Consider the following 25,775-nt stretch of genomic DNA (forward strand, 5'->3'; position numbering starts at 1 on the left):
GACCCTACTTGTGATGCATGCCTTAATCTGATCTGATGGGGAATTTAGTCAGTATGAACAGCATGTTCCTCCGGGCATTTGTCAAAAATAATGACGGGCTACTTTGTTTAACATCATGGCTGCTTGTCGTAGTGGATAACAGTAGGCTAACCAAAAAGCTTAAAAGGAGAATCTGAGGAAAGAGATTTCTCTAGGAGGCCGTGAAAAGCTCTGATGTATTCCTGGAAACCCAGAAGCCTGCATACATGCCCAGGGCTGTGTGTGTGCATAGAAACAATCTGAGAAGTGCCTGTGTCACATCTGGCTGATCTTCAGGTTCTGCACGAGCAGGAACTAAAGGAGGGCAGAGCCATAGGCTGCCTGCCAAAGCTTCGCCCTCACGTGATGCAGACTGCCTTGGTAAGGAATGGTGGACTTACTGGCTATAGACATTTAGGGAAATCTTTGTCTAGTTAGCTGACAACTAAATGAACCAAGCAGAGACTCCAGTGGTCACATATGGCAATATACATAGACTTTATAAAATTGGTCCAGAAAAGTCACTAAACAATCAAATAACAACAATAGTGACAACACACCCTAGGTGGGGCTGGATCCATGTTCTGAGCTTCTCCCTCTATCATATTATCAAAAATGTCCAGTTTTCAACACAAAATTATGAAACATGTGAAGAACAGAGGAAGAATGGCCCATGTTCAGGAAAAACAAAAACAAAACAACGGACTCTGAGAAAGTCCAGACGTGCTCCTCACTAGACAAAGACTTTCATCAAATCAGCTATGGGAAATGTGTTTCTAGTCACTAAAGGAAACCATGTGTAAAGAAACCAAAGGAAAGTGAGAACAATGTCTCACCTAAGGGACAGAAAGTACAAAAAAACAAGGGAATAGATTTCTGGAGTTGAAAGGTGTGCTAACTACAATGAAGAAAAACCAGTGGAGGTGATCAGCAGCAGGCTTGAGCAGGATGGTTCAGCTGAGGGTATCCAGTCTGAGAGACAGAGAGGAGCAGGGATGAAGGAAACTGAATAGAGCTCAGAGACCTGCGAGACACCCTCGAGCATGCCAGCATCTGCACAGTGGCCATCCCAGAGGGAGAGTATGAAGGAAAATGAGCAGAAAGAATCTTTAAAGAAATAGTTGCTGGAAATATCCCATTTGATGAATGACATGAATCTATACAACCAATAAGCTCAGCAAGTTTCAGGCAAAGTAAATGCAGAAGTACTACATCGAGACCCATCTTAGTCAAGCTGTTTTAACCAGAAACAAGGAGAGAACCTCAAAAAGTAACAAGAGAGAAGCAATTCATGTGTAAGGGATGCTCTGTAAGATTAACAGCCAATTTCTCATAATTTTTCATTGCCTGAAGGCAATGGGATGAAAAATATTAAAAGAAACACTGTCAAGTAAGAATTCTATATACAGCAAATCTATGCTTCAAAAATGGAGGAGAAATAAAGACATCCTAGATAAACAAAAACTGAGAGAATTTGTCACTGCAGAAAACACTGAAGATCCAGGGCACTTTAAAGAGTAGACCCTCAAGAAAGAAAACATTTCTCTCAGAGATAAAAATATTATGATTCCCATTTGATCCTCATATTGGGACAACACACCCTATTCCCTTGTTTTTTTGTACTTTCTGTCCCTTAGGTGAGACATTGTTCTCACTTTCCTTTGGTTTCTTTACACATGGTTTCCTTTAGTGACTAGAAACACATTTCCCATAGCTGATTTGATGAAAGTCTTTGTCTAGTGAGGAGCACGTCTGGACTTTCTCAGAGTCCGTTGTTTTGTTTTTGTTTTTCCTGAACATGGGCCATTCTTCCTCTGTTCTTCACATGTTTCATAATTTTGTGTTGAAAACTGGACATTTTTGATAATATGATAGAGGGAGAAGCTCAGAACATGGATCCAGCCCCACCTAGGGTGTGTTGTCACTGTAAAGTATGAATTAGAAACCCATACCGTACACATTTAGGATAGTAAAAATAACTTAGACAATGGTGGCTACAAAGGTTAATCTATTGTTAAAAGCAGTAATATACTTAAAAGTCGATAGATTTATCAGGTTTTATGGCATACTAACTGAGATCTTAAAATGTATTTTTTACATATTCCTCACTGATTTATAAGCTGAGTTCCCAGGCCTTAAAACTGGCTGCCATGATTAATTAGGCTTCTGGGTTAGTTTCCTAACTGAGGGCCTCCTAGTCCCCTAAGAATCTTCTTAAGGATTAATTTTATTCATGTACCCACAGTAAATAGTATAGGCTAATGCAAACATTAGTCATCTTTGTTTTGGTTTGAACTATATTAATTTGGTGTGTTTACTGGGTTTATATCATATTGATAAAAGCCCATAGAGTAGTCTCTCATAAATACAGGGAAGCAACTTAAATTTTATTATTAAGTGTAGCTTCTATATAAAGTACCTAAAATGAGATTTGATGAGGAAAATAACAACAGGGGCTTTTGACAATGCAGATTTCTACTGAAACAGCTACGAATTGAGCAGCTGTCAGAGAGCAGAAGACTGACCTGGGGTGAGACCACTCTAGCTTAAAGCAATACCTGGGCAAGATTTGACCTGAATGTAATTCAAAATTAAAATCTGAATAAGAAAAATATGTTATAGCCATCTATTTCCTGCACACTTCCTCTGTGATGATTCCAAAATTATATTTAGATCAAGCATCTGCAATGTGGCAGGTCTGATGCTGAATCAGTGCTGCTCATACATTAATGTTTATAACACATTACCTGTAGAGTCTGTTAAAATATAGGTATTGGGTCGAGCATGAGACTTTACATGTCTAACCAGCTCCTGGATGATACCAACAATAATGGAATAATAGCACTGACATCACCCTGAAGCTTCAAAAGTTCAGGACTCATCAAAGACCTTCAGAATCACAATCTGCATTTTAACTATATCGCCAGGGGATTCCTTATGCATGTCAGATGCTGAGAAACACTGTATTAGGTGGAAATGTCTCACTTACATCTTCTAAATTAAGTTTCTTAAAAAGCTGTGAGATAGGAGTTAAAATTTTTCAGATGAGAAAAATGAGGTTCAGAGAGGTTAAGCTGTTTGCTCAAGGCCACATAGAGGATAAGTGACCAAGGGGAAATGCAATACAGTCATCTTACTCCAGATCATGTATTTTGTCCTATTCTGTTTCAGCTGTTGGGATTTGAACTGCAGCAGTAACAGACAAACAGGCAAACTTGGGGTTCTGAATTAAAAACTGAATAAAAGACAACTATTTATTGAATCATCATCAATTATTACAAAGTTGTGGACGAAAAAAGGCAATTAAATTAATGGTATTATATACCCATCCTTTCTCTTTTAGTAACCTCTGAATTTGTCATATGTTTCCAATGAATGTGGCAGTGAGTCTGAGGGAAAGATTCTTGTGAAGTTAAAATGCCGTCAACACTGTCCCATACTGTACTATGTTTGAAGGCATGTGCACTTAATTCTATTTTACTATTTGCCCATGTGGCAGACACACTCTCAAATGTTAGCAGCCTCTCGTATATATGACTCTGCCTAGTACTTTGGGAAAATGGAGCTTTTTTCCCCCATTACTGGAATATTAACATTTGAAGCATCACTGCTTCCAGTCATGGCTGTGAACTGTGTGGGACATTTGATTAGGTGAGCAACATCCCCAAGGTCTCAGGATGCGTCTGTGAACTGCCATGCCAAAGAGGACCTGCTCAATCACAGAGTGAGTGTCAGGGCCCCGGGGAGCGGGAAATCTCTCTCTGCCGTCTCGGGAGGCTTTGCTTTCATCCAGTCTCCAGGAAAATAAATGGCAATAGCTCCTTACTACGGGACTTTCTTTCAATTTTTATAGCAACTTAGGACAGACTGGCTGGGTAGTAATGATGAAGTGTGTTTGGCTATCTGCGTTATCTTCTCCCCTTTTCCTTCCTTCCTCTCTGTCATTCTCTTCCCCAGAATGCTGATGAGAGGGATGGAGCCCAGGGAATGAGGCCAGAGTGGGCATCCTCAGTGGCCCGGTCCGGAGGGTGCAGGCCACTGCGAGGGTCACACTGTGCTCCGCGATCCAACTGTGCCCTCTGGCTCATAGCTCTGCACAGGTCAAACTTAAATATCGTATTATAGGTACTTTTCTTTGTAAGAATTAGATAAGAATTCAGTTTTCTTTAATAAAAGGTACCTAGGCCTTTAAACTACACTCACATACACATATTTATTATACATGTACAGCAGTATTGTATGAAAAAGTTTCAATTTGTACTTTTTACGATGAATAACCGTGTACATGTGTCATTCTGCAAATGTATAGATATTTGTAAGATATATCATGGAACTTTGACAAATGAAAGTCAAATGACAGATCAGGTGACAAATTGACACTAATTAAGATATAGAAAGTCCCCTTGTGATGCTTTGTAGCCAATCTCCTATCCTGCCTCCCATCCAAAGCAACAACTTATCACTGCTTTTTTTCCCTTTTCTAGAATCTCATATAAATGGAAGTACACAGTATGAACTCTTTGTGTCTAGGCATTATTCATTTAGCATAAGACTTCTGACATTTATCCATACTGCTGCATGTATCAGTAGTTCATTCTTTTTATTACTGAGTAGTATTCTATTTTATGGATGTACAGAAATTTATCTGTTCACTGATTGATGGACAATTGGTCTGTTTCCAGATCTGAGTTACTATCAATAAAGTTAATATGAACATTTGGCTATAAATCTTGGGTGAAATTTATTTTCTTTCTTCTTGGGAAAATACTTAACACATTGCTCTGCTGGGTCTATGGTTAGTAAAAAACTAAGTTTATGAGACCCTCTCTAACTCTTGCAAAATAATCCTAGCATTTTCTGTTTCTACCAGCCAAACTTGGTATTTTCAGCCTTAATTTTATACTTTGTAGGGGATGTGCAGGCATAGCTCTTTGTAGTTTAAATTTTCATTTCCTTAGTGGCTAAAGATGTTGAGCATTTTTCCACAAATTATTTGCTATTTGTCTTCTTTGATGAAATGTCAGATTCAAATCTTTCACCCAGTTTTTCACTGGGTTCAGTCTTATTATGTGAAGCAATGTAGAAATTGTCCCCTAGCAGTAATCTAGGGCAATAGCAGAATTCCCCTCACTTGTTTGCCTTCTCTTAAGAATAATGGGCATACTGCCCACTACCTAGTGTTTAAAAGCTATTTCATATATTTTCCCCCATATTTTCTAGTTGTGTAATTTGGGAGAGTAAATGCATCCCCTGTTCCTTTCTCATGGCTAGAAGCAGAATGCAATATTGTTGGGCAGTAATTTTAAATAATGCTAAAAACAGTCTTCAAAGGGTTTCCTTTAAAACACCTATCAATTATACAGATATGGATATGCCTATTAACAAGGTTATCATTAATGGCTACATCAATATTGGAATAGAACAGTAGTAAGAGGAGCACAATGGTGAGGAATGTATAGACAATATTTAATGTAAGAGAGAATTTTAAAAGAAGAGTTTTAAAAGAATAATCCAAATTATCCATGTTTTTCAATATAATTCACATTAGTTGACTGCAAATATTATGTAAGTAGCCAAGAATGAGTTTAATTCATTCAAAATATCTATCAAAATGAGAAAAGAAGGCAAAGAATGATATTATGGGTCAGTAAACATTTAAGGCTCATTTGCCAACCTGTGCAATTTTTACTCAGACCTGTTGTTTACAGTGAGAGGAAATGCTGAAGGACAAAACTAATACACACGGATTAAACTCACACTTAAGAGCAAGCTCATGTTGTATCGAGCTATTGTATCTTATGGACTACTTCAGCCTGAGTATATTTGATTCAATTGTAATATTTTGTATATAAAATGTGGACAAATGATTAGGAGGCCATGAGCACAAATACAAATTTGGTCTTGGAACTCAAACCCAGAGAAAGTCAATGCCTAGCTTCAGTCTGGTTTCTATCTAACCTCCCATTGCCAATTCCCACAGCTGTTGAGTCAATTTCCTGAGATAAAAATCCAATCTCAACCTCCTTTTGCTCAAAAATGACAAGACTTCTGAATGCAGATTGGTTAATAAGGCTTGAGACCACTGTGAGGTCTTTCTAGTCATTCTTCCACCGAGATTCCCCACATGCCCGATATCACTGACCTTACCAAATTCTTCATTCAGACACACTGTGGACTGACTTACCTGCCTACCTATGACTAGGTTTCTTCCTCTGGTGGGATGACTATTTAAATGCCTCTTCATCTATGAAGCTTTCCTGACCTCCAAGAGAAAGTGTGTCATTCCCTACTTTGTACTCTCAGAATTCTTTGACATTTCACATATATAACATAATATTTCTTATACTATTTACAATTAAATGTTTGCATGTTAAAATCTCCAAGTCAACTATAACTTTGTTGAGGGCCAAGCATTTTCTTTAAATATGTAGTCTTAACGAAGAGTGTTGCACAAAGTAGCTGCTTAATGAACCAGTGTTGGCCATTATAACATTGGTATTCTGAGACTATTATGTGTCTGATGATTAATTATGAGGTATTTTAATTCCGTCATCGTCAATGTTTTTGAGAACCAGGATTCTCATTTGTAAGAAAAAAGATAAAACTAGACTAGAGAAAAGAATGAATAAAAGCCCTAGAGTCACTTTTTTGAAGTGTAATTTAAACTTGTGAGAAAACTTTTCTTTGATAAGTAAGTGTGCATCTATGTATATTGTGCATGTCATATGTATGTCTGCATGTATGCATTTAGATCTACCAGCTCTGTCCCCCTAAAAGCCTAAACAGTGACCAAGCCAGTAGCAGTGAGCATCACGGGTATCTAGATTTTGATCTTGAAATATCATTTCCCACTAAAAGAACTTTTTAGAAATTGGATGGTTGGAAATTTGCTGATTCCAGATTTGGTATAGGGAACATAATATGAGTGTGGGGAATCATGTCATATAAAAAAAAAAAGCATGCCAAAAGGACTTAGAAGACAACTTAAAAAACTTCCACTGGCCAAAGATGGGAAACAATCATGACAAATAATTATAAAGAACAATAATTACAAAGATTGACCTATTAAATAGATTGAAATTCATGAGTTCATTATGATATGTTAAAAATAAAATTAAAAATATTAATGAGAAGAAGGAAGAGGAGGAGGGGGCCTCAGTTTTAGGGTGTGTCAAGAATCTATATTCCATTGTTTTAAAAACTGGTAAATAAAGGGAAAGACTCAAGCAACCTTTAATTTATGAAAGTTACCACTGGGTTATTAAGTAGTAGAAGAGGGGAATAGTTTTTTTAAAAAAAACATCGATGAACCTTGAAGACATTATGCTAAGTGAAATTAGCTAGTCACAAAAAAAAAACAATTACTGCAGGATTCCACTTATATGAGGTACCTAGCACAATTCTTAGAGACAGGAAGCAGAATGGATTGCCAGGAGGTGGAACGAGGGGAGCAAGGGAGTTGTGAACAACTATGAAGTTTGAGTTTTGCAAGATAAACAGTTCTGGAGCTGGATGGCGGTGATGGTTGCACAATATATGAATGCACTCAGTATCACTGAACTGTACACATACAAATAATTTAGATGGTAAATTTCATGTTATATGTATTTTACCACAACAAAAGAAAAGGAAAAAAATGTAGAATTAAAATATCCCATTTTCAACTTTAGGGAATTAATGGTTTTAAGAATTGTACTAAGATAACAAAAAGAGAGATAATCAGACATTATACAACACAATTGATAGCCTTGCCAAGAACAGCAAATGTGAGTTTGACCCAGGTCCTAATTTGTAGAAAACAGGGCAGAGGAATATGTTAAACTGCACCACTAATATGCAATCAACAAAAGCCAGACCACAGGAAATTCTACAGGTCGGATAACCTAATTTTTCATCAGATAAATTATAAGGGATCCTGTATATTAAGAGAGTCTTTAAAAGATATCAAAAATAGCAATAGCAAAGATTAAATATAATGTCTCAGGAAGTCCATTTGGTCAATAAAACTATATAGAAAGTCAAGGAAGTAATTTCTATAAATATCTGGGTAGTACGATAGAGGATGTTAATTAAGGAGGATGAACAGATGGGGGGACAGAGCACAAGGACAGGCATTTGGGATGCCTATAAAAGTTATATTTCTTGACCTGGGGGTGATTTCTAGAATTTTTATCTTGGACAAATTCATTAAGATGTACATGTGTGTGTGTAAGTGGTGGGGGTACTGGTTATCTGTATCATATATATTTATTTTATATTAAGCAAAAGATTTTTAGAAAACAATAGACTAAAGTATCTTTAAGCTTCTCGTAGGATCAAAGTTTATATTTTCTAATGTTTGCTAAATTCCTCACACAGAAATTACAAAGTATTCATTCTTATTGCCCAAAGTCTGATGTTCAATTTATATTCCCTCAATATTTGACAAAGGAAAGTACACTGAGTTGATGTAGGCAAATGCTTAGAAGCCTGCTTTCTCTTTCATAAGATAGAAAGGAATGAAAATCTTAGAAGTTTCAAGAAAGGAGCAGTATCAGGGGGATATTTTGTTCTAGACTACATAACTCAGAGTAAAACTAAAAATAATTATTCTTTCTCCTTTCTTCCCTATTAAATTCTCCAATGTTCCTTCAGGCCAGTTTGCAGAAAACAGTTCCTCTTAGTGGCCATGGGTGCCAGAAGTATGCTAAGCAGTGAGCCCTGCTGGAAATAAGTGGAAGCAGCAGTTCATTGTGAAAAAGAATTTGAAGCATTCTGTAATTTAGATAACAAGAATTCCCTCATGTTTCAACTCGCAGATAAATAAGAAGCACTATCTTATAGAGGACAATATTTTTTCTACCTCCTGAAATCAGTCTAACAAAACTAAAATTAACAATAATGTATCAACTTAAAATAGTAATATTTTGAATTTTCTGAAAATGGCATTGAACTCAAAAAGTGAACTAGATTATTCCAGTTCTTGCATAATAGTTTGCACATGGTTTATGGAAATCAATTTATTCTTGTAAGGCAATTGAGGAATCTTTCAGTAAATTAGTATGTTTAGAAAACTCTAAAAAATGCCTGATTCCCAGAGACATGATTTTGCATTTGAAGAACTTGAGTCAATAAATGGAGGTACCAGGAATTCACTTACTCCCTAGTTTCCTCAGAGGAGAAGAGGTGCAGACCAACAAAAAGACAGTTGATTGCTCTTTTGATGAGGGTGTAAGGTAATCATTTACTCACCCTCCATGATGGTCAAAGGATCTTCCACTTTAGGGCGTAGGATGTTAGGGCCGAAGACAGTGGCCAAGTTCTGCACACTCATTTTGTTAACTCCTGAATAGGACTGTACCTCATCCAAGAACCTATTGGGTGTAAGAAGATGAACAAAACACCATGAGATCATATTTGTCAGTGGAAGAAAATGGGGTTTTGGGAAATAAATGAACTGGAGTATGTTCAAAGATGATTATGGAGTCAAAATTGTTTAGAAATTCAAACATTTCTCAGTCAAATATGGAGAAAATACAGGGCAAATTGTTAAGGATCAAACTTGAGGGATCATATCAGATATCAGCTCTGGCCTGGCTTGATTCATTTTCTTCTGTTAGTCACAGAAACAAGTGTGTTTGTATAATGCTAATGTGCACTTGAGATTTAAGCACATGGATTTCCTTCCAATCCTTAAATAAAGTATTAAACTTATGTACATATTCAAGTTGAGAACTATGAATAAAATCATCTGGTACAACCATTTATTTCAGAGAGAAGGATTCAACCCTCTTTATGAAGACATGTGTGAGCTTCAAATTTACAGGCCATTAAAAAATGAGATCAAACGTGGTTTAAATTAAACCCCCAGTTTTAATGATATGAAAAAATGCAAGCAAAAATTCTCTCATGTATTAGGTGCTAAAGAATAAGAGGCATGAAATAACCAACCCTTTCCTTTAATGATTTTAGTAGAAGGGACTGTTTTTGTTATCTTTCAGCCTTTTTTCATTCCCCATCTCCTCTTCCTTACAAGAGCTTTTACTTCATGGCTTACTAACTGTACTGAGAGTCAAGGAAGAAGTGATAAATTTTAAAAATAACTTTTTAAAATGTTCTTTAAAATAATATATCTTATTATGTGTCAGTCCTTCTGCTAACTTATTAAATTCTCAAAGCATCTCTATGAAATAAATACCATTAGTATCTCCATTTTATAGGTGGGACAAATGGGGCACCAGAGAGGTTAAAAATCTTCTCCAAGGTCACAGAGTTAATAAGTGGCAGAGCTGAGATTTGAACCCAGGTGGTCTGACGCTAGAGTCTGTGGTCTCGGCTACTACCCCATGATTTTTTGAAAAGGTACCTATTGCCACATTTTCATTACTGTTATATACCCTAAATTACACTAAAACTGAAGGCAAAGAAAGTGAAACTACTGTTTCTTATTGAAAAAGCTAAAATCAGGTCTGCTTAAATATTTCAAGGGAAGTTAAGTTTTTCTTTTGTGGATATAAATACTTGCAATATGTTTCTTAAAAAAGACTTTTTCCCTTTTTCTTAAGGAAAATGTAACCCTTTTCTTATCCATTAAGAATAGATTGGATGAGTTCAGAATCTTGGGACAGAACCATTACATGTTAATAGTCAGTGCTATCTGTGAAACTATTTCAGATTTTTCAAATTCTGAAACCTAAGGTCTTGTTTGTTCCTGAACATAACCATCCCCAAACAAAGTAATGAAAAGAGGTTTTGGAATTCCTTCTCAGAGTTGGCAATGGTCTGGCATTAGTCTTAAACCCCACAGTTATCAGTCTGCTGAATATTTACCTAATCATGACACAAAAAGCTTATGGAAATAATGTACTGCCCTGAATTAAAAATTTGAATTTTATTATAAAATGAACAGGGAAGCTATCATTTTAAGATACCTTATAGTGACTTGTTGTACCAATCATAAATATGCTAAATTAATGTTTCAATTTCACATATTTTTTTTCTTAAATAGGGGCACAGACATGGCACATACTATACCAGACCTTAAGTCATACCTGATCATTGAGGGAGAGAGCTTTACCAGGCATGATTATTGCTCTACCAGAATTAAATTGCAATGTCTTTTCAATGAGTGGAGAGAATTGGAAAGAAAATTATATTTATTGAATACTTACAATATATATTAATCATTTGAAAATATAACTTTATTTCTAGAACAACTATGTGAAATGTGTTTTCACTACATTTACCTATTACAACCCTCAGACTTAGAGATGATAAGAAAATTGCATAAAGACACATTATTCAGTGGTAGAATCTGAACCCCTGGGCAAATCTTTCATGCCAAGGTCCATGCTTCTTCCTTAAACAATGGCACATGGCAAATGTACAGATGCCTCTGATGGAAGTTCAAAGCAATGTATCTTTCATGGGTAGAGGCAAGAGAGACTTCAGAAACAACAGATTACAAAATCAAGCAATTTTAGTGCTCAAAGAAACGTTTGAGATCACTTTGTCAAACCTTTTAGTTCTATAGAAGCCAACACTGGAATTCAGAGCAGTTAAGTGATTTTATTCATTGTCAAAAGCAAATTAGTGTCTGGCTAAATAGAGTCATGTTCTGTTTAGTTTTGTCTTTAGGACAAATCTTACCTGCAAATATACTTGAGGAGGTTGTAATTGACCACAGGTAAACTCTTCACTTGCTTTGCTAATTCCTTAATACCCTGTGTATGAAGAAGAGAATAAATGTTACCTAAGCCTTGGCCAAAAATTAATGCAAATGGAAAATGGGCACACTTTTTAAAAAAATTGGTTTCACATACTTCCAGTGAAGGATCCTGTCCTGAAAACATGCCAATATCACATAAGGCATTTCAGAAATATTTTTAAAGAAGTGAAAGCATTTCAAATATCTCCATATGTAATATTTGTGGGAAAACAGATCTAAGCAAAGCCCTTTTAACATTTTTAACATTTGTCCACAATTGACTGAAGAGGGAAAATAGACTCATTTATAGTAGGATTATATGGGGAAAAAGTTGCTTGGATATAGAGAGATTCCTTCCCATTTTTAGCATGTCCAAAACATAGACAAATACATGTCCATAAACAAATAAGTCACTAAAAACCAGTCATGTCTAGAATACATTGTTCGGGGTGGGATGGTGGGGCAGTAAGGATAATCTTTCTGGAAATTTCAAAAAAGGATTAATTGCTTTGGTTCTTCTCATTGTAGAATTTCTAAAATGTAAATGGTTCCAGAAAAGCTAATGGTTAATGTAATCTGATCTGTTCTTCTCCCTGTAAAGGGCCAGACAGTAAATATTTTAGATTTTCTGGGACAGATAGTCTCTGTCTCAAATAGTTAACTCTTCTGTTGTAGCACAAAAACAGCCACAGATAATATTATATAACTGAAGAAACCTTCATTTACAAAAAGCAGGCAGCAATTTCAGCAAGACTGCCAAGAAAGTACAACAGGGGAAACAATGGCCTTTTCAACAAGCCAGTCATAAAAGACAACACGTTGACTAACTCCATTTATATTGACACATCTGGAATAGGTAGATCTACAGAGACAGAAAGCAGGTTAGTAGTTGCCAAGATCTGGGAAAGGAAGGACTTGGGGAACAGGAATGGAGTTTGCTGTGGGATGCTGAAAATGTGCTAAATGTTCTAAAATTAGACTTTGGTGCTGGTTGTATAACTCTGAGAATATACTAAAACACACTGAACGTACATGTTAAATAGGTGATTGTATAGTATGTGAATTATACCTCAATAAAGCTGTTTTTAAAAACATAGGCAGTAGGTAGGATTTGGTAGGAGCATGCAGCTAAAAGGGGAGCAAGAAATACAGCATCCCCTCTGTTCATGGAGGGTTGGGCCTGATGTGGCACACCTGACCGTTCAGAGGAACACAGTGGCAAGGGGTACTGAGTCCGTTCATTCAGTTGCATTTATCTTTTTGATGAGAGAGGAGATTAAAAATGGGACCTGAGTTGTGTGTGTAAAATCTGAATGCGTGTGATGTCAGTACCTAGAATAGTGAGAAACAAAACCTAGGGGAGGCACAGGGAAGTATATAGACTAAAGACCTGGAATGCTGATCCAACTCCCAAACCAAAGCTGTTTTTAGAAATAAATACATCAACTCACAGCTTCCTCTTCCTTGCTGAGCAGTTTGGCACATGATAAAAAATCTTCGTACTTTGCGTAAGGAATAACTGGCTCTGGAAGTTCTCGGAGGTACAGTTTAAGAAGTGACGCCACCGTGTGTACGTCCGTGTTGCTGTGGAGAGACAAGTGCGAAGATATTCCTTGGGGTAAATTTCATACTGTCTGATTCACTTGGTCATAAAATACACATCTATTAATTCTGGCAATTGAATTAGTCATTCCAGCGTTTAAGAAGCACACACGTATGTAATGCCTATTCAGTGCCACACAGGTAAGAAAGGGAGGTCCCTGCCAGGAATCCTCAGTATGGTTTGAAAATATTCATAGGTTCAAGCATTTTGTGTGTGTGTGTATGTGATGTTAAGCAACAGTGTTAGCTTTCTAAAACAATGAGAACATACTAGACTTAAAGAAAAACTTACTACAATTAATAAAAAAATACCAAATCTATATATGTATGTATGTTTGTATGATACTTATGCCAAAATTAATTACTTCTGAATCCTGAATTCATTTTTTATTCTTTAGAAGACATTGGTGATTGGTTGTAGATACCTAAAGCCTAGTATGACATGATACAACTTTTTAAGCAGAATTCATTTTGAAGATGATTGATGCTTAGCATGATTGCTTGTCTAATATTCTAAGAGAGGTGGAATCCAGAGTCTCCCAGAAAGAGAAGGAAGGTGCTACAAAAATAACAGATAAAAGTCCAACATGTGCTTGCATGTCATGCAAAATTTATTTTTATTCTCTACTGAATACCAGAGTGACAAAATATTTTACTGAAATAGTAATTTGTATTTTGTTCTCTGTACCTCCCTATTGTTCCATGAAGAGGAGATTAAATTCCTGGCAGTAACAACAGGAAGAACTAGGCCTTTGGATTTTTTATTTTATTTTGTTTCATTTTGCTTTTATTTTGAGGTATGGGGACAGGAGCATGGGAAGGAGAGATCCACGGTGTTGATAAGAAAACCAGAAGCCCCATATGGAGTCACTGATGCCAGGCCAGGTCACAAAACCGGGGCTTTCCCCAGAAACACAGTCTTGACAGTCAGTCAGGGATTTTCTGGTGAGCACCAATAAGGCCATCTGTCACATGGGCCTCTTCATCTCTCCCAAATGTCTGGTAAGATACCCTGAACTCCTCCTAAGGGAAGATGACCTGGCCTGAAACAATCCTTTCTTTTCTTTTGAAAATAACTCCATTGCTCCACTCTCCTTCCTATAATTTTGTACAACTCTCTGGAGCATCTCTCCTTGCTATATGGGATGCTTCCCTAGTCATGAATTGCTTAATAAAGCCAATTAAATCTTCGAATTTACCAGCTGAAATTCAGTACTTTAACAGTGGGCAGGAAGTAAAAGGTCAATGGATTTCCAAGAAGCAGAGAGTGTAGTGAACAAGGTCAGGGATTTTGTCCATAGTGAGAACAAACACCCCACTCCCAGGCTATAGCCAAAGTGATCAGTGCCCAGAGCCGTTCACCTTGAGAAGCTGGAATATAGGCGCTGGTGTGTCAGTGAATAGGCTCTTTCCCTGAGGATGACACGAAAGCAGAGTTGACTTCACAAAACTACATGGGCTGGGACAGTGGGCAGCTCAGTTCTCAAGTTTGGATTCAGGTTGATTGATCAGCTATTTCCCACATACCTACAATGCACTGGGCATTGTAGAAAACACAGTGGCCAGGACCCCAAGGGGTTAAAAAAATATTATTTTAGTTTGCTTGTAATTTGTAATCCAGGGGGGCAGGAGATACTCAGCAGGTAAAGTATATAATTACAAAGTATGGCGAGTGATCATGAGGAAGAGGATTGGATGCTGTCTAGCAAGTGTGGGAGGGCTTCTCTGAGGAGGTGATGCCTGGGCCAAGATCGGAAGCTGCATTAAGAATCAACTGAGAGCAGAAGGGCAAATGAAGGCATTCCTGATTAAAGCAAGACAGGTAAACAGCCCAAAGTGTGAGGAAGCGTCCTGTCCTGAAGCTGACAAAAGGCTAAGGGGGACCAAAGCTCAGAAGGGGGCTGGGTGACATTCAGGCAGCAGGCAGCACCTCAAGGAGCTCGGCACTTCACCTGCCTCAGAATCAGACAGGGCAAGGTCTGAGGTTTCCCATTTCACTTCAGTCAGAGCAAGCATATGATCAACCATTCTGCGCTGTTAAAATGATGGAGGGGAAAGGGGGCAAATCTTGCCACCCCAAGATAAGCCTCTTTGGCATATGAATTACTTTAAGCTGGTATTTCAAAGACAGGATGGAGAAGCTCTGAAAACCTGGTAGAAGTACCCTTTTGTCAGAGATATTTACATTTAAAAGGGAAATATCCACATGTAAGAGTGTCTCCTTTCTGTTCCCAGGTGGAGCCGGGGAACACAGTCTCTGAAAACCCTTATTGAAGGAGAACAAGAACTTACATCTACAACCTTCCTCCCTACGTTCAACATTTTCTTTTGTCTTTGGTTGAAGACCTTACATCAGGTGATAGCTTTTGGGAAGTTGCTCATTTCCTGGATCTCTCTTGTGTATACATGTTATTAAATTCTTGCTTGATTTTTCTCCTGTCAGTCTGTCTCATGTCAGTTTGATTCTTAAGACCAGCTAGAATGAGCTGAAAGAGAATTTTTCCTCCTCAACAGAGGTGGTCTGATAGGACCTGTCTTATTTTATTAATTTTATTCTTTTCATAATTAAATAAATGAATTTTTTTCTCTTAAAATTCTGAACTGAGAGACAACATAGAAATCATCTTAAAGGCTGGCAGTAAAGAAAATGAAAATCATGTCACTGGGGCATGTTGAAACTGTGCTCAAGCCGATTAATTCCTAGAAATACTTTTCCAAAAATGTGTTTGAAAAGATACACCTAAAATAGTCTCAATGGTAAGCCAAGGAAGACACTAGTGTTTTGTTTTCTGGCAAACCACTCTATTTCACACCTACCAAAGCCCTTCTGTGTTTCTCTTATTGTGTCATAAATCACCTGACCCTTGAAGGTACAGTGATGCTCAGGCACAAAACCATAATGGGGGGCAGCGTTAGAGCAGGCAGCTGGGAAGATATGAGCGGGAGAGGTGGGAGTCGGTGGGTTTTCACCGACTCTTTGCCTAAAACAAAAGGAGGGCATTGCTGGGAAATCCTCAAGGTTGATGCCTGTGCAAAAGACACCCATATATATCTGAGAAGGGCTTTGGCCCATTCCTATGACCATTAGAATCACCCCCCCCGCCATAGGATTTTCGGTCTGCATTACAAGTAAGAGCATGTGCAGAGCCAGAGCAGTTATATAATCTGAGGCTGTTAACCCAACCCTCACACTTTCCTATAAAACCAGCAAATATTCAGATAAGCAGGGCTAGTACTGCCCTCTCAGGCCACCTGCTCTCTGTTCAAGAGTTTACTTTCTCCTTGCTAAATAGAATTGTCTTCTAGCTGCTTATCTTGCCTCTCTTCCTTGTCCATGTGCTCTGAAGGAGGGGTGAGAGAGACCCCTCCCTGTAACAGGACTCTACGCAAGAGAATCAAATATTACAATAAAACCATTTCCAGCTTTTGACTCTAATCCAATCCCCTAATCCAACACAATCCATGATTGGGTTGGCTTGTGTTGCCTCTGACAAGGTAAAAATTCTGAAATGTCCAAAATTAAGTGATATAAGGGCCAGAGAATGAGGGAGAGAGAGAAGGGACGGCTGCAGCTGACCAAAAACTCCGTGTTCCTGGAGGAAGTCATTTCAACAAGCACCTAGAAGGGCCCCAGGACCACAGCAGCCCCCTTGCACGTGACTAGTGTCGGACCATCATCAACACCCAATCCCTGAGCCTTCTCTCTGGACTAACCACCTACCCCAGGGCTTTCCCCGCTTCGTGCTAGCCCACCAGCCTTACCTATAGTCAATGTGAATTTAAAGAGCTTTCTTTCCTTGAGACCTCTTGTAATTGTGTCCTATTTCTTGAGTCTGGCAGACAAGTTGTTTCTGTGAACTGGCCTTGCTGTTGGTGAAGCAGAGATTTCCTGTCCTGGGACTCAGTCCTTACCCAGCTAGCATCTTAAAGACTAAATAAACCCTTTTGTTTCAGAGATCTCTTAGTCTCTAGAGTTTTTGATTTGCCAACTGTACAAATAGAATATATAAAAATATTTATGAAATAAATTCAATAATTGAGACAATAATGATCAATAAGAAATACATGTTAACAAGAAATTTGCTTTAGTGTTTCAATGACGTACTATTCATTACACTGACTCTTTACAAACACTGCGAAGTAACTCTCTTGTTACTTCCCATATTATTTTGTTTCTAATGAAGTTACACTATAGAACTGAGGATGTGGGAACACTAGATGGCATGATTGCAAAGTGAGACTAATCAGGACGGTGTGAAAACTGTGAAGAATTAAAGTCTGTAGAATCATTCTTCATCCCCCAGCAATTTTCTTAGCACCAAAGCTGCAGTAATGTTCCAAGAATAAAAATATTTGAGCTATGAATCAAGGTAAGAGATGTGGACTGGATGATTATTTCATTCTTTCCCTAAACTGATATGTTACACTAGCTTTCTAATGTAATATATCCACACTGTCAGCCATGTAGAAACAATAAAGGAAAAATGACCAAATATATTTTCTTTCTTATTCAATTAGCAAAGGTTATGGTTATTATATTTTTGCTTAAAGGCTAAAACTTAAAAATTTATGGCTCCTTTTGGGCCTTATTAAACCTAAGTTATTTTGTAGAAACAGAGACTTCTGTATTTTCCTAGCTTTCTCATGTTTAGCTTTGTCCTTTCCTACTGAATGGAATAAAACAGTCACTTCTGGGAAGACTCCAACATTTCGCCAGTCCTTGTTCACCTCACGAAGCTCAGTGCATCTGCCCCAATTATCAGTATGCTTGCCTAGAAATCTGGAGTTGCTCTGAAAAATCTCTTTGTGTATCTACTCTACAAAATAGCAGCCATCTGCATCTAACTCTCCAGCAGCCTGATGTTGCTTACTGAAAACCCACTACTTTGCTGAATTAATATTTGTTTAATATGTACAGCCAATTAAGTAATTGAAAATATTGTGTTAGTTGCCCAGTGTACCTAGAGGAATGTGCCATCTTTGCCTCATAGAAACACAGTCATATTGTGACAAAAGTCACAGTATGATGGAGATTTAAAATCCCCACCTGGTTAGTAATAATCACGACACCACCACCGCCACCAGCAGCAGAGTGCACACCCATTCCCATCTCTTCATCCGGCCCACACAGCAGTCCGGTGCCTAGGTCCTGGGATTAACCCTGTTTGGTGCACTTGATCAGGAAACTCCACTGGTACGAAATTCTTTTTCGCTAATCACTGAGATATGAGGGTTTTAAAGTTATGCTCTTTTAATAGAAATTCAAAACTATTTATTACTGTAAAACCATTATCCAGACCTCAGGTCTCTTCCAGTCACCTCATGGTAGACACTGTTTTCAGAAATCAGAATGAATAATCATACACATTCGTTCCAGCAGAAGTGTATGGACAGGCCAGGGATCCTGAGCAAAAGAGCTGTCACACCAGGAGATGTGCTGAGCATATGTCCCTTAATTGATCAACATATGGGTTTCATTTTCACCTTATAGTATACTTGGACTTTACTTATGAATCTTGTTACCATCCTTTTATGAAGCTTAAAGGGAGGATTCCTTGAGATACTCTATGATTGACCTAATTTATATTCTTGTAGGTGTTTCTTGGTCACTCTGGAATTGTTCTATCAATGATTCACTCACCAAATAGTTGCTGAACTCTTACGGTGTGCAGGGCCTCATGCTACATGTTAGGTGAGACAGAGCGAGCAATATAGATCATTTTTGTCCCCTTTGGGCTGTATCTCTCATTGATCACCATCAATACTTTACACACCATGCCTCATTTGTTCTACTTCTTAAGACCTCCTGTGTATTCTAGCTGCTAAGTCTTTTTCAGGTGTGTGATCTCAAGAATATTCTTTATACTTTCCGGAAATGACCTGCTTTATTTATCATCTATGTGTAAGAAAGGCCTCTTACTAATCTGAACATGGATAAAGGAGTGTGACAAAGATTCCTTCCTTTCTCACATTCTATCCCCACTCGCTCCCTCCCTGACAAACAGTCACATACACAGATGAATCTAAATGCCACAGTCATTACAAGTATAATATCACACAGACAAAACCTTGAAACTTCTAAGCCTCAAAATTAGAAATGAGAATTTTTCACTCTGAATACTATGCACAGAACACAATATATCCATTAATTTAACTGAATAGAATGAATTTCCAGTGCACCCACACAGGAGGTTATTAAAGATATAGTGAACTTATCTGAAACACACACACATGAAACGACCTAAAATTCATTTGGAATTAAGAAAAAAATAATGTCATATCCATCAAACTCAAGGGAGAACATATATGAGGCTGGAACTGTCTAACCGCACTACCAAGATGGAGACTACCACCAAACTGTCTTAATCCACACGCTGCTCTGGCCACTGAATTCACCAAAATTTACCAAAGTGAATCCAAAGGTGGTAATATGTTCCAAACTAAACTACACATTTACAAGAAAAGTCTGGTTCTGTTTAAACTTAACTCTTTTTTTGTACCTGTCAAAACTGGTTCACTTGCTGGCAGCATGACTTGAATTTGGTTAAACTGCCATGGCTCACTGTAGTTATGTTAAGTGTCACCACTGAATTATATACAACAGCAAAAGAGTTTTATGTGTCGGGACTACGTTGAATTGGTGATGATCCCAAACAGGTCTCTTCGTTTAAAAGTCGTGACGATAAACGACTCATAGCAGAACTGCATGAGGCTTTCTGCTATGGGCTGATCTGTGTAGCTCAAGAATTCACATGTTGAAATCTTAACCTCTGAAGTGACAGTATTGGGAGAAAGGGCCTTTGGGAGGTATTTAGGGTTAGATGAGGTCACAAGGGTGGAGCCCTGGTTTGAGGGGATTAGGGCTCTTACAGGCAAAGACACCAGGGAGCTTTCTCCCCACCCCCTTGCTCCCGTGTACGTGCAATGAGGGAGGCCGTGTGAGCACAGGATGAGAAGGCAGCCGTCTACCAGTCAGGAAGAGAGCCCTCAACAGAAGCCGACTGTGCTGGCCCTCTGATCGCAGACTTTCAGCCTCTACAGTGTGAGAAAATAAATTTGTTATGTAAGCCACCCAGTCTGTGGTATTTTGTTATGGCAGCCTGAGCTGACTAATATAGCCCCCAAATCTGCATCTGATGAGCTTAGCTATAAAACTATTACTAGTACTAGGTAATGAAATGTTATCAGAAAGATAGAAACCTGCTTTCACATAGTGTGGACATAAGGAAATATCGTAAGATAAAGTAGTGTGATTTAGAAAAAAGTGATTCTCAACCTTGGTTGCACAATGGAGTCACCAGGAAAGTTTTTTAAAATCCTGATTATTGGGTCCTATATATTCTGATATAATTGGTCTGGGCTGAAACATGGGTACTGAGATTTTTAAAAAGCTTCTCAAATGATTCTCATGAGCTGACAAGGTTGAGAAGCATTGCTGTAGGACAGGTGGGAAACTGTTTCCCATCTGAGGTGGGAAACTTCCAGGGAAAGGAGGAAGTTCTGATGTGTAATGATCAGAAGCTTAAATCTGGCCACTTTTGTATCCATTGCAGCCTATTAGTTGCATATTTGGTAAAGAGGTGGGAGGAATGTTGGTAAGGAGATGTTATTCATGCTTAAGTCAAACTATCACATTGACCTTTTTTTTCCGTACTTCTAGAATTACTTATGTGTATAGATAGATGTGTTTGTAGATTTCTCCCTTACACTGTTAGTTAATCATACAAAAGTAATACTTGACAGTTTGATATGCAGTCCAATATACCAATATACCATGAGCACATGCATGCCTACTCACATGTGTGCACACACACAGACACACCTGTGTGTATAAAACACTCAAGGTAATAAAACGTCCTGTTGTGTAGCTGTAAGAAGAGATTCCTTTGAGCAATATGAGTTTGGTGATTCCAAATAATAGACCCCTCAAATAGAAAATGGTAACATCCCAAATTATAAAAAAAAAAAAAATCCCACAGATATTTGACCGTTTGCTGTTTCTGACAAATATTTCCCATGAATAAGTCTCTCCTTACATTTTTTTTTGGCACCTTGCATTCTCCTTCTCTGGCCATCATTCCTTACTAGTAAGCTCCCACACTTTTCTCCCGCTGCTGGCCTCTAAGTGTTATTATGTTCAACTCCATTCATACTCCCTGCATAAATCCATGAATTTAACTATCACCTTTGCAAAATGACTACGAAGTATACAGCTCTACACCAGACCTTTCCACTGAATTCTTCCATGTTCCTTACACACTCTGAACTCAATATAAAGCTGAAGAACAACAAAAACAGTACAATGAAATCATCCCTTCTTTACCATTTCCTCAATCATTGATGGCATCACCATTCACACAAATAAGAAGGAAACCTACCAGTCAACCTAAGGTTGCTCTTTCTGAGACCTTAAATCTAACAGTGGTTAGTGATTCTCAGAATAAAGTGGACATTGGGATCACCCAGAAAACTTAAAAAAAAATTCTAATGACTGAATTCTATATATTCTGATGTGAAATCTTAGGAATCCATTCCATTCCTTCTTCAGCAGAGTCATTGACACTGTTCAAGTTTGTATCACTCAGCTCCATTAATATAAGAGCATATTAGCTGGTCTTTCTGCTACAAACCTGTCTTCCCACCTGAGCTCCCCAAACATACACATATAAGTGGTAATCATTAGTAACAAATAAAAATGACAAGTAAAATGCCTTGCATAGCCTTTGAATACTACATTTAAATACAAAGTGCAAATGTTTAAATATATGTAAATAAACCCCACACAGTTAAACAGACCTATATATGTATATATATAGATAAACATATATATATACATATCTCATAGACTAGTCACTAGATTTGTCATTATTTAGTTAGTTTGGGTTAGTATGGAAAGTACTGATTCACTTTATAAATAGCCACACTCTAATTTGTCTAAGTAAATTAAAAATTTAGACTAAAGATTAAAAGTAAAATCCTTCTTTTTCCATTATAATACTCAGGTGCTTTCATTGAAGAAGAAAGCTGAGTGGATGGAGGCTTATGAAGCTTGATGTAGATAGACTATTCAGAAGTTTCTTTAAAGTAATATTACATCAGGATAACTCTAATGGGTTACCTTGTACATAATATGCATTTAATTCCAACAACAAAAGAAAACCTAATTAAAGCTTTAAATTGAAACTAGTAGATAAGCAAGTTTTGGAGATCTAATACACAGCATTGGGAATATAGTCAACAATACTGTGTTATAAACTCAAGGTCCTAAGAGACTAGATCTTAATTGCCCTCACCACAAAAAAAGAACTTATAATTATATGACCTAACAGAGGTGTTAGCTAGCACTACAGTGGTAATCATTTTGCAATACATAAGTGGATCAAACCAACACATTGTACACCTTAAACTTCCACAATGTTTTATGTCAATTATATCTCAAGAAAAATAATTTTTAAAAACTGTAAGTGCTGTTAGTTACAAAATTAATTAACATGGCTATTAAAATAAGTTAACATGTCCCTTCAAGTCTGGTGATCTGGGTCCCAAAGTTCAATGTTACATCCAAATTTAACTTAGAACTAACATTGATATGCACTTGATACAGTCTTATACTCTAAATTACAATATTGTCCAAAGTCTTAAGAACCAAGATATAAAAAAAAATTTCCCATAAACTTTTCCCACAGGAATTGAATCTGAAGTCAATGAAGCCACAAAGATTTTCTTACTAAACTAAGAACCTGTTCATATCAATAATGTATATAATTGCTTAGAAAAACTATTGACCTACGGATTACTTGCAAAATCACCAGTGATAAAGAGATTATAGCCTGTTTGCACACCACAGAGATTCTGCTGTGTGTGCATATCCACATACCACATATACATGTAAATGCATATTACACATATGCATGTACTACATACATACATACATACATATATTTTGCTCTTTGTAGAATTTTAAAAAACATATTCAGTTGGTTTTGTGATATGAAGAAAATTAAGTTGATCTCCTTGATTGATTGTAAATGTTGGGCTTTGTTCTCAGGGCCAGCAGATCTTTGCTCTATTTATTCACAATTGTCTCAGTGGAAAGCTCAAGGCTGTGAGATCCCACAGAGTATCTATAGTTGCCAACGGACAAACTAGTTACTTTGGTCAGTTTTTTTAATAAACATAGGCATTCCTAATCTAGATTGGGAGTTATGATGGAGTAGTATCATAGTAGCACAAACACTTTCTCCAGCTGTTCTGCAGACATAATTTCCTAAATTCACAAAGCGTAAATTCACTTGCTTAAATTGTGTATGCTGTCCTTCCTAACATTTGATTCTATATAGACACAGAGGGTATTCTGTCAAAGAGTTTACATGACTTACTAGTTTTCATGTCTTTACCTTAGTGATGTATGTATCTTTCTTGCTCCAATTGTACCCATGGGTTGTAATTTCAGTTTCATATGGTCTTGAAAGCTTTGGCAAACAGCTAATGAATTTGGCTAATCTAAAACAGAGAAGTTATATTTCTTTATAATTCTGTTATCTGACTACATATGTTTCCCTTTACTAAACACTGTGGATGGAGTTTCAGGACAAACAAAGGAAATACAATCCCATAATACATTCAGCAATTTATTTCTTTCTGACAGATTTCAGATTATGCAACCAAGGATTTTCCAGAGAAGTGTTATGGATGCTCAGATACTGAGGGGCTGTATTTATATTAAAATAGATACTTTAAAATTTTTCTTAACAGCATTTAAATCCCATATACATACTTTAATACTTCAATTTTAAAATAAAAATAAAACAGAGCCAAATATCACAAATAATTTTTCTAGTAATGAAGACTAAATAATAACCAAAGTTTCCTTATTGCTGTGTCCCTACAATGACCTTGCTGCACTGCATGTTGCCATTTCCTGCCACAACTGTCACAAGTTTGGAGAATTTTGATTATCTGATTCTGGGATGAATAATAAAAGATGCAAACATTCTTTTCTAGAAAACTTATTTTCTTCCAATAAAGTCAATAACTGTGCTTTATAAAACAAAACCTTTGTGCCTCATAAAAGAAATGAATAAATAGAGGCCTAGTTTTACATTGTCAATCTCTAACTTTTAGTGTTAGAGGGAACTTAAAAGATTTTCTGATAGATCCAGGTAAGTCCACCCCAAACTATTCAAGCTGGACACTTGAACAGTCTCCTATTCCAAAAATATAGGGGATCAATTATACCATTCCAGTTTATTCATACACACACACACACACACACACACACACACACACACACACACACACAGAAAGGATAAAAGCTTTAAAAGAATGCAACTATATATTTATTTTTATTCTCAAATACTGTCATGCTGTTTGTTGGAAAGGGTACTTTGCTACCACAAATACAGATATTTATTATCTTAGTGGTGTTTCTACTTGGACCATTCTTAAGAGAGGTTAGTGTAAGTGGGAAGAAAGAGACAAAATTAAATGAAGAAGTAAGGGGTTTTATTGTTTTTGTAATTATTTTGTTATAAATCAAAACCTAGTTCACTTTTGGAGTATAATTTGTCCATATTTATGAGAGCAATTTCTGGAGTACAGAACAAATAAAGGTACTGGTCTTATTTAGAGCTGTGGCTTTTATGAAATTGTAGCCCATTCATAGGATTATGTATCTACATTAACCTAGGCTGATATTTTGCTTTATTGACAAAAATATTCTAACAGAATTTTAGAAGTTGTTTTGAAACATGATGATTTTCAAGTTTCCTTAATTTTAATATCTACAAATGAATACATGAGCTGCCTACTTATTGAGATGTCAGAAATACTGGCATTCTTTCATCAACAAATATATTCAAAACACACTCCTCATATCCATTTATTCAACACAGATTTACTGAGTACCTACATTATGTATGACATTGTCCTAGGTGTTAGGGATAAATAAATTTGATCAAGATTCACAAAATTGTCTACTCTCTTTGAGTTCATATTCTAGGTATATGTATAGAATTTTACTTTATAAATACAGAGTTGTAAATCAATATCCACAGAGATACCCTCATTGGTATATATATAAGTACACTCCTGTGACATCAGATGTTTATGTCAATCCTAAATAGATATTCCCAGAGCAATACTGATTTGTTTGTGATTTTTTAATCATTTCGTATAATAAATTACCAAGATCATCAGAAAAATCATTTTACAACATATGCCTTCTAAAATGTACATAATGAATGACTCATAAGCACATAAAAAGACATACAACACCAGCAGTCATTAAGGAAATGCATACTGAAACAACAATGAAATACCATTTCACAATCACTAGAATGGCTAAAATAAAAAAACTGGAACACAAATACGTTGCTGGTGGAAAAGAAAATAGTATACAGCCACTATGGAAAATCGTTTGGCAGTTTCTCAAATGTTAAAGCAGCAATTCCACTTCTAGTTATATATC

At 36.9% G+C, this 25,775-nt stretch overlaps 1 protein-coding gene across 15 annotated transcripts in view; it reads right to left on the reverse strand.

The window, feature by feature from the left end:
- The window catches only part of ARHGAP24 (Rho GTPase activating protein 24), a 504,620-nt gene that overhangs the window by 5,953 nt on the left and 472,892 nt on the right, over positions 1-25,775 (reverse strand). For 14 of the 15 annotated variants that reach the window (XM_037021162.2, XM_037021163.2, XM_073237336.1 and 11 more), the window contains 3 exons: positions 13,156-13,288; positions 11,647-11,720; positions 9,250-9,371 (listed from right to left, as the gene is read on the reverse strand). In XM_037021162.2, the coding sequence (XP_036877057.2) occupies positions 9,250-9,371; positions 11,647-11,720; positions 13,156-13,288 (329 nt within the window). Of the gene's footprint in view, positions 1-9,249; positions 9,372-11,646; positions 11,721-13,155; positions 13,289-23,703; positions 23,771-25,775 lie in introns of those variants that run through there. The other variant, XM_073237338.1, reaches the window with a different exon arrangement.

The sequence above is a fragment of the Manis javanica genome, chromosome 5 (assembly GCF_040802235.1).
Source record: "Manis javanica isolate MJ-LG chromosome 5, MJ_LKY, whole genome shotgun sequence".
In the NCBI taxonomy this organism is placed as follows: Eukaryota; Metazoa; Chordata; class Mammalia; order Pholidota; family Manidae; genus Manis; species Manis javanica.